The 18,483-nt window shown below is 43.1% G+C and overlaps 3 protein-coding genes across 3 annotated transcripts in view; 2 read left to right on the forward strand and 1 right to left on the reverse strand.

Moving 5' to 3' along the window:
• The window catches only part of T265_08138 (hypothetical protein), a gene marked incomplete at both ends in the record, with an annotated part of 18,815 nt that extends 9,248 nt beyond the window's left edge, over positions 1 to 9,567 (forward strand). Inside the window, one exon of the mRNA XM_009173851.1 lies at positions 9,248 to 9,567. Within this exon, the coding sequence (XP_009172115.1) occupies positions 9,248 to 9,567 (320 nt within the window). The remainder of the gene's footprint in view (positions 1 to 9,247) is intronic.
• The window catches only part of T265_08139 (hypothetical protein), a gene marked incomplete at both ends in the record, with an annotated part of 23,206 nt that continues 12,937 nt past the window's right edge, over positions 8,215 to 18,483 (reverse strand). The window contains one exon of the mRNA XM_009173852.1: positions 8,215 to 10,610. Coding sequence (XP_009172116.1) covers positions 9,201 to 10,610 — 1,410 coding nt within the window. The remainder of the gene's footprint in view (positions 10,611 to 18,483) is intronic.
• The window catches only part of T265_14485 (hypothetical protein), a gene marked incomplete at both ends in the record, with an annotated part of 27,571 nt that continues 18,692 nt past the window's right edge, over positions 9,605 to 18,483 (forward strand). The window contains one exon of the mRNA XM_009173859.1: positions 9,605 to 9,790. Coding sequence (XP_009172123.1) covers positions 9,605 to 9,790 — 186 coding nt within the window. The remainder of the gene's footprint in view (positions 9,791 to 18,483) is intronic.

The raw sequence follows: 18,483 nt of genomic DNA on the forward strand, positions 1-18,483 counted from the left end.
GACTTCGGGTGATTAGCGTGGTTTTTGAAGCCAGGTTTGTTGCACCTTACCGAAACCGAAGTTCAAACGTTGGTCACATGCTTTGAGAAATCGAATTCCTGATGGTATTATTAGAATAGTCAATACACCTTCCCGCATTGAGTACACAGTCCACTGTTAAATTGAAGAGTAAGATGTTGGCTCGGTCTACCTGTTCTTTGGAATGACTTCCAAATTGTTTTAACTTCCCGTGTAGTTTTTCTGCCTTCTAAACATCCCAAACACTGAAAATTAATCGCCTACAATTTTATGTGTTGGAGTTAAACCCTGTACATTCAAATCTGTCAAAAGCTCTCTCGACTTCCAGCACAAATCCAGATATTTAAGACTTTTTGCAAAACCTGTCCTGTACTTCAACGTGGTAATTCGATCCGGTTTGGTCTTCAACCGTATCCTACTTGAATTTCAGGCTTATGTCTTTGGTATGTCTGCTCATTAGGCACAGGATGTTTGCAAATATTTCGACCGTCAAAAGCACACTCTCAGTGGTGCAAAAAACTACAGCAGTTTGTGTTTGGCTGAGTCAAAGCCATTAAGACTAGTTCAAATTCCAACTCCGAAAATTCTCAAGCTTTATTTTTAAGGTGTCTCGGTTTACCACTCAAACGAATAGCCTTGGAAAAATACCTTTAAAATCCCAGGGGAGTTCGGTGCGTGACCACACTCGATGTGGTTTACTTTCATTACAGTTTACCCTGTTTTTATTCTGCTTATTCTCCTGTTAAATCAACTTTTGACCGCCAAACATGGTTCATAGACGAATTGGAATACATATTTAGCTTAAACAGATATTCATCCTCTGAAACAATATGTCCTTGGAGAACTACTCATAAGTAGTGTGTAAAGTAAACTGGATAATTAGGGTTCTAAAAGCATTATCCAAAGGATGCTAACTGTTAGAAAAATCTTTGATTGATCTTTGGGGGCAGCGAAGACTCACGTTGAAAGGAACAGTGCATGTTCACCACACCCCCTCACCTAAATCGGACAGAGGAAACGTGCCCAGGACGCGAAAGCTACTCGAATCCGACCCATTCTTCTAATGAGGGATAAACGGGGATCGGATTCCTTTTTCACCATCCGAAACAGCCCTAAGAGGAGCGTGATGTTGCATGAATACAAGTAAGCAGAGTACATCCTTGGTCAAGTACTCTCATTCCACCACTGATTTGGTTTGAAGGGGAAAGTCACATAAAGCCAACTGAATCCCCCCCTTTCCTTCTGTAAAACGTTTTCAGCAACCCCATAAGTAGTGTGTTCCGTCTAGATAAATTACACCTATCCTTAGGGAAATGGATATGGGCTATTCACTGATGGTGAGTAGATAATGGGGACCTGTATGTTCCTGAGGGGACCTGAGAGTATGTCTGGCGAAAGGATTCCCTGAGCCCTCATCGTGAAGGACTTTAACAACCTTGACGTGTATTAATTAACGTACACTTTAAAACTACGTGTCCTGAAGTACGTAAATCATGTCCGTTATACTCTTCAGTCGATGGGCTTTGTGGTTATAAAATTTTCTTTATAACTTATGGAGTGAGATACCGAAAAACAGAACGCAGCCAATCGCATTACCAGAGAGAATGAAAACAACTTGCAGTTTTGGGGTTTTGCGGGATCGATCGTCACAACCAGGACAGTTACTGGGTCGTCGTTCGACGAGTCGGGCACACCAATCACATCGCTCAATTGTGAACACGTTCGCCTGTTCAGAGGTGAAAATTCAGATGGTGGAGTAGTAGTTACACGCTCGCCTCGCATGTCAGATGTCCGGGGTTCAAATCCCGGCACACGCCATGGGATATGCACTGCTGATGAGCTCTAATAAGAGCGGAAACAATTTGATTGGCGCATGGACGAGGTAATGCACTGAGCGTAGAACTGTGTATGAGCCTGTTGCCTTAGGAACACCAAAAACAACCTGCGGAAAGTAACGAGGAGAGCCGAAGACTCAAATGTTTTATGTATGCAAGGCCCAACCAGCTGTCTTTGCAACACACCTGAAGTTTACTCTTGTTGACGATGAGCCAAATGTCAAAAGATTCCATACTCACGTGAACTGAGTCAACAAAACCAGCTGGAGATTCTCGGTGGACTAACATTGTATTTGCTTTGTCTAGCTGGAATCTGATCTTCGGGACTATGAGTCAACAAAATTCCCCACTTCAAGGGTCTCATCAGATTTTGAACTGCAACGGTTTCCGCTCAATCAATTTTCATTTGTAGTCACACACGCACGCGTTTGTCAGTAGAAAGGACCTTTCACCTCAAGTTGCATCGCGAACGATATCCAAAAAAATGTCGCAAACACACGGTGATGGGCGAACAAATTCATAACCATCAGAAAGCCAAGTCCAACCCATGAACTCGTACTTGTGCCGTTACACGATATACATGCTGTTAATTTATACTTGTCTTTTTTACCTCAATTTGTTGACTATCGGTGACCTTGACCTGAGGAAATTCACGTGGGAAGAGGTCTTTCCGGTTTAGAAATAATATAGTAATTGTTCAGCTGTGACACACTTTCGGTGACTAGCTACCATGCTACCCGGTGAAAGCACGAGGGCTGGGATACTGTCAGGTTGCCCAAGCCTAGACAGGAGAAATCGAGAGGCAGAGGTCGGGTTCCAACCACGGACCTCCCGGTCGGTAAATTCGCGCTCAAACCACTTGAGCCATATCGCCCCCGCCTATCCGGTCACTCGGCGTTTGGAGAAATTGCATACCAAATAGTACATCAGAGGCGTCTAATCACGATATGCAGAGTAGCTGATGTAACTACGACTACCTTACAGAGGCGAAAGGGTCCATCAACTGTCTAGACTGAAGTCCACTTGAACGATCAAAAGCACAGTTAACGCTGACCTTCACCACACATAGTTTACTAGCTGCCAGATGTCTACACGAAAATTGAAAGCTCAACTATCTCTTCAGGTCATCTCGCCGACCACCACAACTGCTCTCGTGGAGCTAGCAATTTTGTCTAAGTGCAAGTCTGAAAGTTTGTTTTCCCGACTCTGTCAACGAGCTCACAGAACTGTTAACGGTTTTGTGCTAGCTCACGGGACACCTAGTGGATCTAGGATGACATGAAGTTACCGCTGTGAACCAGGAATAGAATGCTGGGCATTGCAGAAGTCAAGATCACCAGTATTCATTAGAGTTCCCTGCTTGCCATGACTTAACCAGCTCAACCACGCCTTCACTGATCAGGGAACACCACCATGCACGTTCACTTACCCTCTTGATTTTGATTTACGGCCTGACCGGACCCCCCAGCATGTCTGGAATTGCACGTCACTGATTCCTGTAACATCTAAGTTGACACCTTTTCATTACGTAAACCCTTGTAGCTTGACAAACTTAGATCTAACTCCATGTTTGCAAGGGTATGAGGGCGAGAACCCAGGTGTCATCACTTTCCTCAGTTGAATGATTTCAGTAAGCAGGTTTTATTCGTCGAAGTAACCATACCGATCAGGTCGTTTGGTTTGGGATCTTCCGTCCGGTTGTTTTTAAATTTTGCTACTAACAGACGTAGATTACAGAATATTACGCTTTTACTCCAATTCGACGGGTTTAATTCCTCAGGTCCTTCTTCTATGACAGACGAACTCTGTAGTCCCCATCAACGTGAGATCAGCAGGGATGAAGGCCCCTGGGTTTCCTGGGTCTTCTGGGTTAATGAATTGTGCCAGGGGAATTGGAAAAATACATAAATAATTGTGCGAGCATCCGAAAACTATTTCTATGAGGGACGAAAAATACGTATTCTTGTCTGACTTGGCGTGTCTACTACTCACGCAGAGCATATACAGAGGAGGAAACAAACGGCAATCAAGGTTTCAAGGTCACTGATTCATTAGATTGAGTTTCCCCGGGTTCATATTTGTGCCCATCCTTTGATTAAATTTTGTTCGAGTAGTCTCCACTCACATTCAACTTCATAAAGAGCACACAATGACCTACTTAAACTCTATACCAACCGGTGAAAATAGCCAATTAAATCTTGCATGATCATCCAAAAATCATCCTTAAAGTAGTTGCCACTTAAAAACTAAATTCAATTACAGGCATGATTAGCTTCATCGTCTGTCGTGAAATTTTATAACCGGAATATTACTCACCACTTGAGGACGCGTATCTTTGTAAAATGAGATCGTACAGCCGTAGAAAATTGGTGAACCCAGTCGCGATATCTCGAATATCGTACCAAGTGAAACATAAGAGCGCCTTATGCAGCACATTCACTTACTAAAGAACATCATAAACCATATATTCAGCTGGGTTCCAGGTGAGTCCCCCTCCAAAACCAACTTGGTATTCAAATGAGTGTATTTCGCTAATTTCGTGCAATTTGGGTTAAAGTAGAATGCAAAGTTTACGGAAACTCTGGGACTAGGTCACGTGATGATCCCCAAGAAGGGCCAAATCGGTCATCGGTTTTCCATTAGTTTTTAGTATGAGTAGTACATTACGTCTGAGCTGAATCTACATTGACTTGAAACATCACCAACTGCTTACCGGCACTCTTACAGTATTGCGCGAGTAAGCTAACTGAAACTCACTCGCAACCTGTCGTTGTTAAAGCCGTTACTGGGTGACAAGTCGTAATGGCTACAGCAACAACAACCAATGCCTGTTAGGTCAGTGTTAGTCCAGATCTCTAAACCAATACTTGCCTACCAAAGGTGCTGTTTTCCATTTCAAGCTGACAAGAGTTTGGGACTTGGCAAAGCGGATTAAGACCTATCAAAGTGAAACCGAATGCTTCGTGATCGTCACGCCCTTCCAACTGGTGTCTAGATTGCCAGTCTTGTACAAAACTGAAAATCCCACAAGACGTGGGCTCTAACTCGATTTTGAAGGTGTGGTCACTCCCTGGCCAGACTTTGAAGCTAACTTAAGGATACTAAAGAGGTCTGAGTTACTCTAGCCATTCTTCTCGAAGGTCGCCTTACTGAATTGGTCAAAACGAGTTTATACCACAACATCTTACTCTCCCGTTACATAACGATGGCAATCCAAACTTCTCTTTCAATCGCTTTTCAGGTTGGAAGTGAGAGTTCATCTTATCGTCCATTAGAGTAGAATCACCAATTTTGGGAATATTGTATTCGCAAAGAAAGTGATCCAGCCCAAATTATTATAGGTTCACAGATCCTCTCTGTTCATTTATTTATTTTATCATTTTTATTTCTACCTCTTTTTGCCAGTACCATGCATGAAAGGAAGAAGGTCTTTGCTGTGGAGTTGTTAACTAGAGAAACATCAACTAAACAGCCACAGACTATTGAACAGGGGAGCATACCTCTCATATGCATCTTGTTTACAAAAACTGAATATACATCTTCTGCCTGAACGCGTTTTCCTGAACTTTCCTGGATGTTCATGGACTGCTACTCAAATGCAAGCAAATGCTACAAAGCGCCCCCGCAAATTCTGCAACAGACTTCACTTTTCAAGAGACGTGAACGGGAAGACACTATTCGCATGCCTCATCAGTAGCGTCCATCGTTACATTAGTATTCATCTATCTACATGTTTGTGGCTTAGTTATGGTGTTTGCGGGATTTGTAGATTTCACTTTCCCATTGCGCTCGTTGGAACAGTCATCCTTCTGTCCAGCCGCAATTATTCTGGTAAGTCCATACAAAAAAAAGAGTTTCGCTCTTGTTGGAGGGCACAAGCGATGGATATCCTTGGCTCTGACGAGGTTGGAGCTCTGCTCTGAACTGTGGAATGCGTGCGTTTACTAATCCATGAATGCACCTGAATCTTCGCGCCTGAACAAGCAATGCTGTTTAAACTAGATCAACATGGTTATTTTGCCTGACGCCTGTCTACTTGAAATTCGAGGTTCTTAACTCACTGTTCCACAGTCGAACGGCCACTGTGATGACACAAAGAGAATCGCCTGGATTCATTTTTCGCTTTACGTGACGTCTGGTTAGCTCTCGAAGCCAACATTTCAGGTGTCGTACTCATAGACATGAATGAACTCGTGTAAGTGGGCTGTCGAAGAGTTTTCAGCAACCTTATGAGTAGTGCGTGACGTCTATACAAGTATCACGATATCTCAAAAATCGCAACAAATGGAATATGAGCTGGCCTGGTGAAGCACATTCAGTTGCCTGGAAACATCACAAACTAGAGATTCAGCTTGGTTCCAGGTGAGTCTCTCGCAAAACCAAATTTGTTTGCAAATGAGCGTGTGTCGCTAACTCGTGTAAGTGATTCTCCATTCGGTTCACGTCGTATCGTGGCGTAAACTCTGAACTGACCATTCCTGAGATCTTTCATACTTTTTACTTATGACTTGGGTAGTAAAAAATATCGGATTACTGCTCATTATCAAGGTTAGTTTCAAGTTTTACTTTACTCTGTAGTTATTGTCAATTGCAATTGGGTGTTTACAAAAGTTACTGTCTATCAGAGATTTTGAGTTTTAGGAAGGCCTTTTCACGGTGAATTTGGAAGACTGGACTTTCAATGTATACCGGTGACTTTTTAGCCAGAGGAGGTTCCCTGTCAGGGCAGAATTTTAAAAATTCAGAGGATGATGAAAGCCCGGGTTTTATATTTAGTGTAAGTTGGGTTCATTCACCGTTTTGAACAATCTGACACAAATCCTCATTTGTTCATATTTCTGTCTTTTCTTGTCCGCTAGCGACCCAGCCTCATAGGGTAGATGCATGATCACGTAGAGGCTTGTTACGCCCTGCTTGGAGTTAATGAAATTCTATAAAGTCTTGCCTTGCCAGAGTGTGGCAATGATCCCATGCCCGTTCCAGCTAACCTTAGCTCACGGTTTTACGTGTATTTACACTGGGTCCAAACCTATTCACAGGGCAAAAGTGACCAGCTTAGTCACTTAGAGACGTGGGATTGTTTTACCGTGGCGTTTGTGCTTACGCAGAGCAGGTCCGCGAAAACTAAAACTACCATTCAGGCAGTCAGGCACCGAACGAAACTCAGAGTCAACAATGTTCTCAAAACAACCACTGGGTACCACGTGCTCAGTCCCACTTCAGACCAGAGGGGGTGCATAGCCCGGTGGGTTGCTTGTTCATTTTGCCGCGTATCCGCTCTTGGAACATGGTCAACCCGTTCACCCGCTGATCGCTTGTAAACCATTCCTATGCGCCCTAAAAATCTTGGCTTTGGTTAGACTTTCCGATGGACTTACGGTGCCTGGTGTCAAGATCGTCCTTGGCATTCGATGACTCATCCAAATCTATGTTGTCGTGATAAACACTGTTTGTGCGTACGTTCTTGTGAGACGATTGACCAAAAACCGACATTGTACGGGGAAAAGTACTTCTTGATCAAGATAATGTTAGGGAATTCCAGACGGTGGAAGAGATCCCGCTGCATCGGTGCATTCATCACGAACGAGTTTTAGAAAGTGGCAGCAGAAGCAATGTTCTCTACCAACATCCCACGAAACGTTTTAGTATGGCATAACAACTTTCAACTGCCGAAGTCCAATACTAGATGTTACCACTACCGTGGTTCACCTTCTTCAGGAGTGGAGTAATCAGTATTACCATAAAGGAAAAGATACCAAATATGGTCGTTACAAGAATGTCATTTGATTGCTCAAGAGGGAACGTCTGCAGCTGAAATCAGCATGTAGCGCCCCTGTTTAGTCTGATCAATAGTCAGTTATGGTCAGACCAGTCAGATGCTTGATGCGCCGAACTTAGCTAGAAGCCCTTTACTTTGGGCTAGTATGGTCACAGCGACTGTGGCATTGACTGTTAAGAGTGACTACGGACGTTACCAATCCGATGATGATGTACTATACTTGTACTACAAGTACAGTACATTGCAAAGCTTAAAATTACTCAAACAAGCCAATCTCTGGAAGATCCCAGCATGGCTCTTGTCCCTAACGTGAGATCCGCTAAAAAATGCACCTGCCTCAGATGTTCTCAATGAACAAGCTGCTCTGGAGACTCCCTCTCAATTCAGGGAGACTTTGGGTCTATACTCACCCAATCTGCTCCAAGAAAGATGACGCTTGTCGTAGGCTATCGAGGAGTATTCAGCAACCTTATGGGTAGTGTGTTAAGCCCTTACAATGTACGGTAACATCTCAAATGTTGTATTAACCGGAACACGAGGCGACTTGTTGTAGTAACTTCAGTTGAAGAGAAACAACACGAACGATTTATTCAGCTGGGTTCCAGGCGAGTCTAACATCAACATCAAACTGTTTTACAAATCGGTGTATAAATCGAACACCAATATTGCTCACTAGTGTTGCTATGCCACAACTTTAATTCATTTCCCAGCTGCTTTGCGATCTAACCGACTGTAATTTGATGGTTTGAAGGTGGTGAGTTCTACGGTTGATCCATGCTTTGTCTGTGTTCAATGGCTTCGACGTTTTTGCAGAAGCAAACATGAATTTTAAAATTTCTCATCGGGAATCTAAAAATGACTCAATATCAAGTGCAGATGCGTGAAGAAGTCCCGTGTCGTGCACATATATTCACGTCAGCAGTTGAACATTGACTGCTCCAAGTGAAAACCCTACATCCAGGCATCTGAAGAACTTTCTGAAAGATCCTATATTTCGATATAAAGTTATTAAAGGAAAAAAACACCAGAGTAAATAATTCACATTCTGCTCTGATATAGCAGCATTCTTCATCTACCATTCGGCTCTTTGAGATGGACCAGCTTGCTCAGGGTCCTTAAGTAATATGTAACACACAATCCGCTCCAGAGAAATTCAATCATGTACAACGAATTAATTCTTCGCCCACTGGAATAAATGAACCGATACGTTGTTAGTAGCTCCACTCACTGGATGGAAGGAAAACACTCTATATTGTCATGATTAGCATTGGTCTGAAGCTGCTGATAAAATAGCACAAGATATAATCGATAGGGCTCTTGCCCCGAAACTCGATAAATACGTCTTTGACTAATCACAAATGATACAGATCATTTTGGAACTATTCGTGTGGACACAATCCATCAGAATATGGCGAAATAATTTCAGGAAAATTCGAAACGCACATTTGAAAATGTAAGCGAATAGTATAGGAGTTCGTGTTAAAAAAATTGACCAAGTTTGAGACAAACAACTTTTGTCTCGTCAGTGTGCTGGGAATCATTCGTTGCCCTCCCGTCCCGATTCCCTTTTATGTTTGCCAAACAAGGAAGACGTTTCTTCCCAGTTTGAAATTAGCGAGTGCCCCCGGGAGGCTGGCCAAGTTGGAACCGAATGAATCGTCTCCAATCACCACATGCCACTTTTCGCCCAGTCTCGCATCTAAAGCTAATTTCAACTGCTTCGCGATCTCTTCCAAGCGCTGTGTACTTTTGTTGAAGCTTTTGGCCAACTTGACAATCAAATTCAAAGCATCCGAGGATAGATATGTGTCCTTTTCACCTGCGCTATCTGCAGCGTATTCAATTTCCATGAGATCTACGGTTCGATCGGTACCGTTTACCTCCGCGTGTCTTAGGTCTTCGACGTTTGGACTGAAGCCAACTGGTCGACCCTGAGGTATGGGCATGTACTTTGTTCCATACGGCGACGGATATGGAGGAGAGTGCTGAGGACGGTGATGGTGATGATGGTGGTGGTGGAACTGTGGACTGTGCTGAAGTGGTGACTCATAAAACTGTTCTTGTTGCTGATGCCGAACGTGAGAGTGATGATGATGTTGTTGAACCGACCCCGATCTCATCTGACTGGGGAAATTTTCTACCGAATAGGGTGCATAAGGTAAGTAGATTCCGTTCATCACCGGAATCGGGTAGGGATTAGTCCTCTCCTGATTTACGTTGAGTGAAGAACAACGTGGGCAAGCTGGTGACATATAGTTCATTGGGCTCCATGCAGCAGGTGTCGGGGACGCCTGGGCTGAAATTTGAGCCCTCGAATTTCGACTATGTTTAGTTCGACTGCTCGGGCGATGCCTTCCAGTGTCAGGGGCAAAAATCCCACTATAACGCCATCCAGACTGAGGAACTTCTTCGGCTTTCGAAGAAAGCCATTCGTCACGATGTCGTCCACGAATTTTTCGGATAGATTTTGCCGCTCGATGTGTTCCACCGGTTAGAGTAGACTCCTCTTCACCAGTTATGGCATGAACTAGGTGAGTTTCAGCGGGTTCAGGTGCGGTAAGATCTACACAACTTACCACACGTCTCCGACTGCCAGAAGCGCCATCCCCGGTCCGAACTATCAACTGTGATCGTCTCGAGTGATCCCGTCCAGATTTCTTTTGTCCACTGGATTTGGATCTTCGCCGTACCTGAGACTTCATCTCTTCCACGTGCAATTCTGATGTCCTCATATTCGAAGCGTATCCAGTGTGGACGGACAACGGTGTCGTTTTGCTCAGTTGTATGCTTGCAGATTGCTGCACCTTTTTAATATTTATCACCTTTTCTGTTCCATCCGGAACGGATACCTTTTCCAAATATTCTTCAGATTTAGTCCTAGGCGAGGACATGTTCACCTGATGTCTGGTCGACAAAAACGAACTGACCGAGTGTTTCACACAATTGGGTTCTCTGCGCAAATAAAAAGAATGCAACATGATATAAGTGCTGTTATCGTTGATTGGGTCACAAGTGCATATGATCCAGTAGTAAAACCCTTAAATTAACAATAATATGTTCCTTGCTTTAAAGTGTTTTCTTGTAAACGTCTAGTATCTAACACACAGTAGACAAACATCGGTGGTGATGTCAGTCCGGGTTGCTGATCTTATCTGAATAAATAGAAGACTTTTGTACCCCTCATGTTCCCTGCTATCCTAGTCCAAGCAGCGATGAATTTGAAACAATAGCGTTTAAGTCCCGATTTGGCCGAAAATATGAACTTTTCTTGGGCTCTGATAAGAGTGAAACTCCTGTTCACTGGTCTACTCATGTGTCATTCGTGTGGATCAGCCAAAAATTCGGGAAATACCGAAAAGCGTATGCTGTAATAAAGAATTTGTGAGGATGAAAACTCCCACGAATATCTCTAGGATATCGTAACATATTTTAGACATGACAGCGAAGTAGTCACGAATAACCAGGCCATAATTGAGAGCACAAAAAGAACAATGAGGAAAATAAAAAAACTGAATCACACTCACCACCAGTTTCCAGGCTGACAATGTCTTATTATCCTTGTAAAATTACTTCAGAAACGTCATCATGTTTGGTAAGAACCTTGTTTAAGGATGTGAAAAGATGTGCGAAAATGTAGACTTTAGAAAACGAGAAACAGTAAGACGATTTTTGTTGGCTGCAACTACCCTTTGGGAAACACCAGATCACCCCTTCTATTCCAGAAACACTCCACGGACTGTGGCGAAGTGAGGTATCGACCAATTGTAGCCGAGCAGTTGTTGTTTAAACTAATTCCACGGCGATGATTGGTTAGTTTCGTGAGATGTGCAATGCCTATGAGTCCCAATGAGGATGAAACAGCTGTATGGCGTTGCTCGGCTGTTTGACACAGATTTGCTTCACCTACAGGACGAAATCCCAATTTGTAATTTCCTAAATTTCACATTACCAATACTGTCCACTCCCGACATCGGAACCACTCGTCCATGTTTGCTCAATCATACATTGACCGACCCGCCACATGTGCATGCTGCGTCTAAATCGAGTATGTTATCGTAGTGAGTTCTTTCGACCTCGCCGTGTATAGTGCGTGTTGCTAACCAAGATCAAGGCACCACTTTGCAACTGATGACTTACTTATCAAATTCTTTTTATTTTAACCGTGTACCCAACCATCGTTTCAGAGTAAGTGCTCACGGTTTGCAAAAATGACCAATAAAATGACGTCTTCTGGAATGGTGCTTGATCCAGGGAGCCGCCACGAGGATTCCAGAGAAAGACGGTAATCAGAACATTCTTTCTGCTGGGGAAGCATTCTGATTTTGTGGAAAGGCTTCGTTACATGACGAAATGCAGTCCACATCTTTTAGCTGAGCCGTTGTACAACACTCCACAATACTCTCTTTCTTCTTATCACATCAGGATAACACGAACTTTGTATTATTAGCACGCAAATGTAAGATTTTCTTATTGTTATGAAAAACTTCCTCAGCATCCAAATTTTGTCTTCGAATTTTTTGTAAATCATGCGAAATGCCATGGTTAACTGCATTCACACCGGGTGAGAGTAAATACAGTGTCCGGTTAATTTAAGGGTTCGTTTTGATCAGATTCACTACTAAAAATGCTGACAAGTAAAAAAAGAAAGTGGCTAAGATCTAGAGTGACTTTGTTTTGCTAACTATGTACTTGCTTGAGAAAGTGTACTCGAGTTGGTATCGACGTTTGAAACATCACAGCTCAATTAATCTTGACAAGTGTCTGTGGGCCATTCGGCTGAGTGAACATGAATCAGTCAAGCGTTGATTAACAGTGAACGAACAATATGATTGGTCGATGCATATCACTGTTAGAGCTGATGCAGAGGTGCAAATCGATGCGCGTTCAATATGGAAAACAGTTGATGGTTCTCCAAATTAGTGACCGTTTGAGGTTTATCCAAGCCAGGCATATTGATTAATCAACCAATGGAAACTCCACTTGAAAAAATATGCAACAAATTGTCGGCTCGTTTCGTAGGGTTATTTATCTGTTTCTAATCACTCTTCATCTGTAAAATGAGCTATTTTGAGGAACAGTAACATACTGATACATCACTTTAAAGCCTGGACATGTGGCGGAATATCTGGGGCGTCCAATCACCTCTCTTTCTACATGTAAAATGCCGAAGCCCATTGCTGTTCAGTCAATACGTGAACCTGACATTATATTGAGCAGATTTCTCAACCTTTTATAAGGTTGCAACATAAAGTCCACCCACAGAAGGATAACAAGTAGCCTTCCGGTACCTGTCTTTCCCAGGCAAAGCAGTATGAAAACTATTACTTCCATGCACACTACTTCAAATTATTCACTTGATAACCGTCATCAGATGTTTCAATCTTGCCAGCGAAAAAATGTGGTCCCTGGCGTTGTCTCAGTTTTCACAAATGTCCCTCTATAAAAAACAGTTGAGTGAATGCTCACGAGACAGTTAGATAAGCGTAGGGCTTTACATTGAAAATCTACGAAATTCACTTCTGACTTGCGTGTGGAATGTGCAGAATCAGTTCAACTTTGACATTCACCGCCAGGGAAACGGCTCACCATTAGGTCTGTCACTCACGGGAATGTTCAGTGTGTAGGTTGAAAAACTTGCTACAGGAACCTAATCACAAGCTTGACGCGCTTGTCACAGGATTGTAATTTTTGTGTGATGGAATGTAGCCAGAAAGAGGGTGAGATTCTCGATAGCCTCAGTGTCACGCACCTAACTATGGCATTCATGCTGGAAGGATCAGTGCCTCACTTTATTGCTTGTTTCGGTTATTAGCAAACAACACCAGTGAAGGCAAGGCAGTGACATTGTATGTATTGGTCAGCACACACTTCGTTCCACTCAAACAGTGACGTAGTACTGTGCAGTTCCTGGCCAACAGAGCTAGAAAGCTCTGTGATGAAGATATCATTCAAGGAGAACAACCATTTCTCGCTAAACTATGTGTTCAGAGAGGTTACCTTCATAGAGTAACAGGCCTACGAAACTCACGCCGGTTACCATAAACTTCACTGCAAGATTAGTTAATCACTGTTTAACAGAGGTCGTGCAGGGCACTTATCACACCAGTTTTACCTCGAAGTCATTTGCTTTTCAACGACAAAAGTGTAGGTTTTTGTCGATATCAAGCGCTTTCTTCTGTGCATACCAGTTCACGCGTTTCCGTGAAGTGAGTGATGTTCGAAGATGACCAGGCGCCTAACTGGATGTGCTCGCAAATACCAAGGACCTTTTATAAGCAGTGGATCATCGCTACCATAATTCATTCAGGTCAGTTTAGCCACCAGTAAACATCAGCGAAGCTTCCCGATTAATTCACCGAGTCTCGAGTCACTGCCAGTTATCAGGCATTTGTCGTCAACTGGTGGATGAGGCCGTTGTCATCATCCCCCTAACCTAGCTGCTGAGCACGCAGACTGTTCGTCGAACCCATCGGTTTAACTCGGACAACCTGACACAGGACACGTGCCCTTTACGTGCCCCGAATACCCTCACAAGTAAACCGATCGATATGTATAGTTTCTGCCCTGTCACCTCGCCACATGGTATTTCCCCAATTTGTGCACCAAGCTATTCCTTAACGCCGACTTTGGCCACCTACTGCCTTCAATGGATAGCTCCTCTTCCAATCTCCCCAGATGAAACTCTACTGGGATCCCCGTATTTAGGCATCAGTTATATCAGTTATCTAAGTAATCTCTCTAAATAATCGGTGGACGAAACTGTGGCAGCTTTAACCACTGTACGGCCAAGACGTGGTTCTTACAGCTGGTGGTGATAATTGGACGTGTTTCTTGGGAGCAGAATTTAAAAACCCAGTTATCTACGTTTTCTATACAGTTATGTTTTAAGGGTCGAAATCGGTTCAACATACACCAGCCCCTCAGGACAGGCATGGTATAGTAGGAGCCAGATTATGTTGAATGGCCCAGTCCACGTTTAAGTTACTTGAATTCCTTGAGGAACAATTAAGGCATGTGTCAACTTGACACAAAAAGGAGACTTTAATTAATCGGATTGCCTTCGCAAATGAACTAATTAACACACTTGATGTGTACTTATGATAAAAAAACTTTCACCTTTTCAGAGGGGTTTGGTAAATAATCGGTGCATTTATTACTGGTAAACGTTTCGCTTTTGACACAAAAGCTTCGTCAGGTCAAGTGAGTAAGTAAGTAGGTTGATTGGGTTTTAAGACAGTCGGGGAACCAATCCGTGAGATTCCTTATGACTAGTGACGTGATCAGTGCTGGATGTGCAGTCTGAGGTTCCTGTTTGTTGACTAGTGGGGATGACCAAGATTTACGATAGATCGGTTAGGAGGGGATTCGTCTTTATGATGAACTCGGAATTTTACGTCCCTGCTTTTTCAGTCTAGGACACCTTAATGGAAAATTCCTCTTGGGGTCGTCCACAGATTTCGTTCGCCTGTGTTCGTCCAAGGGTGCTGGGACAATGGTTTGGGGATGGGGGTGCGGTGGTTAATTGGATCTAACTCTACTTGGATTTTGTACTTTTAGACCCAGGCGATTTCGCTGATAATTGCACACCGCCTCGTGTTATCTTGGCTGAGCTATGAGCGCTCTCCACACGTCTGCAAGTTCTACCCCCTCTATTTTATTCACACTCAGATGCTTGGCGATTTCCACCGCCAGCAGTCGCTGTGGTGTGAATCTTAAACCCCGTCTCAGGATGTCCACATTTTCTAAATCTATCTTATGTCCAGTGTCTAGAGCATCCCCTGCCATTGCTGAATCTTTGACTAAGCCTGGTATTCCTCTGCGTACCAAACCCCTCTGAAACGATGACTTCCCAATCGGTCCCAGACATTTTCCAATTGATTGAAAACTTTCACCTGTTTTATCCATTCATGTGTAATTATCGGAGGTAATTAGCTGTCACTAAGCATGTCAAAATTGGCTGGCCCACATAACCAGATTGTTTGTCACGGCGCATTGGAAGACGAAACGCAGTTGACCAAAGCAGGGGTACTTAGATGAAAGGCACTACTCGGAAGTTAAGTTAAGTTTCCGTTTAGCTGTATGACCCAGGCCTGATCATGCCGTTCCTCTGCGGTGCAGTACGCTTAAAGGAAATCAGTTGTCTAACAACATAAAATAAAATCATAGTTTTTGCTGGATGATGTTTAAAAAAAGAGGGGCGGGTTTGTTAGACGGCAACAGAACGACGGTGATTGAAAGCGGACGGCTATGATCGATGCTTTTTTGGCGGGATCGCAGACGGCCGGATGAATCTTCCTGATTTTCTACACTTCGGTTCACACTGACCAGAACGCGTGATTCTTCAGCTTTTTCCTCTGAGAACTTATTCAACAGCAGTGCTTGACAACTCCAAAAATGTTATCGCCCAACGAACCTATCATCGTTAGTAAACTCGTTCGAAAGGGCTGTCGTCATCTTTCGATCGGTGTGTCGAGGCAGAAGCCATGGTCTAGCCATGACACACAATTCAGAAAATATAAGCAACACAAACGCCCTGTCGGTGAAGAAATTACCCCAGTCCCCCGTACGGAGATCAGTCTTTTACCTATCTCAAAGAAGATATGGCTGTATAATGGTAAACGCCAAATCCACCTAAATTGTGGCAACTGGTGAAACCTTGTATCGTTTATTGTCGAAACGCGCAAAGCTAATAGCCTTATCAGAGAGCGAAACCAATGAGTCACGAAGAAGCGAACCAATATACATACACACTCTGATTTGTAGTCAGCGTACTTCTGAATTGAATGTCGACCTTGACACGGATAATCATCCATGTTGTTAGCTTAAAAAAAGTACACAGTGAAAGATAAATGAATGGATAATTGAGTCACTGACCTTTTCGGGACAATGTCATCACGTGAGTGGAATTTGTACCAAACAAATCTTGACAACTTAGGTTTTCAAGTGCAGTAACTCGAGTCCAAGACATTCACAAAGAGGGTTTCAGGTAAAACTCTTGTTATATTTAGATGGGATTCTTAGCCTAACAATTTATCTACCGCTGAATGATTAAGATGTTATGTTCGATTAGTCGATCCTTTAGCGTGATAGGATGGTAATCATACAGTAAGTTTGGAGTTTCACCCGCGTTTATTGTGACCCCGAAACCTCAGCCACACAAGCTCTTTTATCCTTATTGGGATTGATCAGGTGGTTAAAAAAAATTCAGGTTTGCACTTTCCAGATTACGCGATCCCCTAATCTTTTGTCCAGCCTTTCGTATCCAGCAAATGCAAAGGTGCACGCCCTGCCTGACACTTTGTGTGAAGACAGCTCTTGACTTCTTACCCGGAGTACGATGGATTTTTGTCAGGCATCGAAAATGGCCCTTAATTGATTAGATCGTATTCTCCCCCATGGCAAATACACACACCAAAATGTCTAGCTACTCAGCGTTATCTCATACTTTGCTGAGAATATATCACGCGCAACTACAGTAACACAGGATATGATTGAATAAGACCAGACTGGTAGGGAGCAGTCTGTTGTCGGAACTACCTCACGTCAAGTTGTCTGGCATCAAAACAAAATTCGAGATAGTCCAAAGCTTTTCAAAACACGATATTTAGGCTTCCTCTCACTGAGAATATTTTGGGAGCATGTGTACGCCAGATTGGTAAATTTATCTACCTAGAACATTTCTCCACTTACCACTTGATCATCCCTTGTTAAATTAAGCGTAGCGTCTATGATCCACCGGGTTCTCTTTCAAGTGAAGTTCAACAGTTTGTGGTGAAACAAGTCGCATAAAATGCACGACAGCAAATATTTAGTCTGCAAGAAAATATGCCTCTTTGAAAAAAAGCCCCAAGACAGGATAGTTCTGATTTTATCCCTACGTGAACTTCGTACTAAAAAAATGCTGTGCCCTCAAACGATTTAGAGCATAGTTTTAGTCGTTCTTAGAGGGTAGTGAGACGGTTCGGTCCATACTGAATCAGGCTGAAATTTGTTTACTGGCTACAAATTAAAAGTTACACACATAAATGATCGTGGCAACTGCGATTCAAGTCGTAAGGTACCCCCACACATCACACAGAGTAGGACGTAAACATAACGGCATTGACTACACATCACGTGACACTGCAACTCACGCGTAGATGAGCAAACATTTTCGGCGAATTCTCTATGAGCTTAGACATTTGAAAACTCATAAAGAACACCAGTATTAAAGCAGAGGACTGTGCTCAGCAACAGGGTAGATAGAGTACGAAGCTCGTCACGTGACGGCTTTGGTACGAAGCGCTGACAAAACTTGCGGACCAATTCAATAAAGCTTTCTGAGCCGGTGGATTGTGAGAACATAAATTGAGCTACGACTTTGATAGAATAACAGGCCCTAAGGAGCTATCGATTAAATAAGATACAGCAGATGTCGGACGCTTCGCTGTACCGTCGTTTGTAGATTACCATATATTTTCAGGCAGAATCTACTCAGGATATAGTACCGGATATTCCTAAAGCGATTCGCAGTTTAAGGAAAAACACTTCACTTTGACTTAACTTTGGAACGGTAACGTCTGTTGGTGATTTACGCTCAGTCTATCATGAATGAAGTAATGTACATTAGTGGGGGAAATTCTCAAGTAGAAGGGACAGCTAATCTAGAGACTGTTCTGCTATTTTCGGTGGACCTATTTTTAATGGACAACTGCAGTCCCGTCAGTTTAATTCACTCCTGGCAGTTGCGTGACGAGTAACCTGATCAAAGTCAACTCTGACCTTCGACGAAAGTGGTAGGTAAACGCGTTATAAACGATGAGGGAAAAAGGTTCTGTTGTTGTCATATCATCGCTTCGTGTAAGTGACCTT

Source organism: Opisthorchis viverrini, assembly GCF_000715545.1.
Source record: "Opisthorchis viverrini unplaced genomic scaffold opera_v5_203, whole genome shotgun sequence".
NCBI lineage: Eukaryota > Metazoa > Platyhelminthes > Trematoda > Opisthorchiida > Opisthorchiidae > Opisthorchis > Opisthorchis viverrini.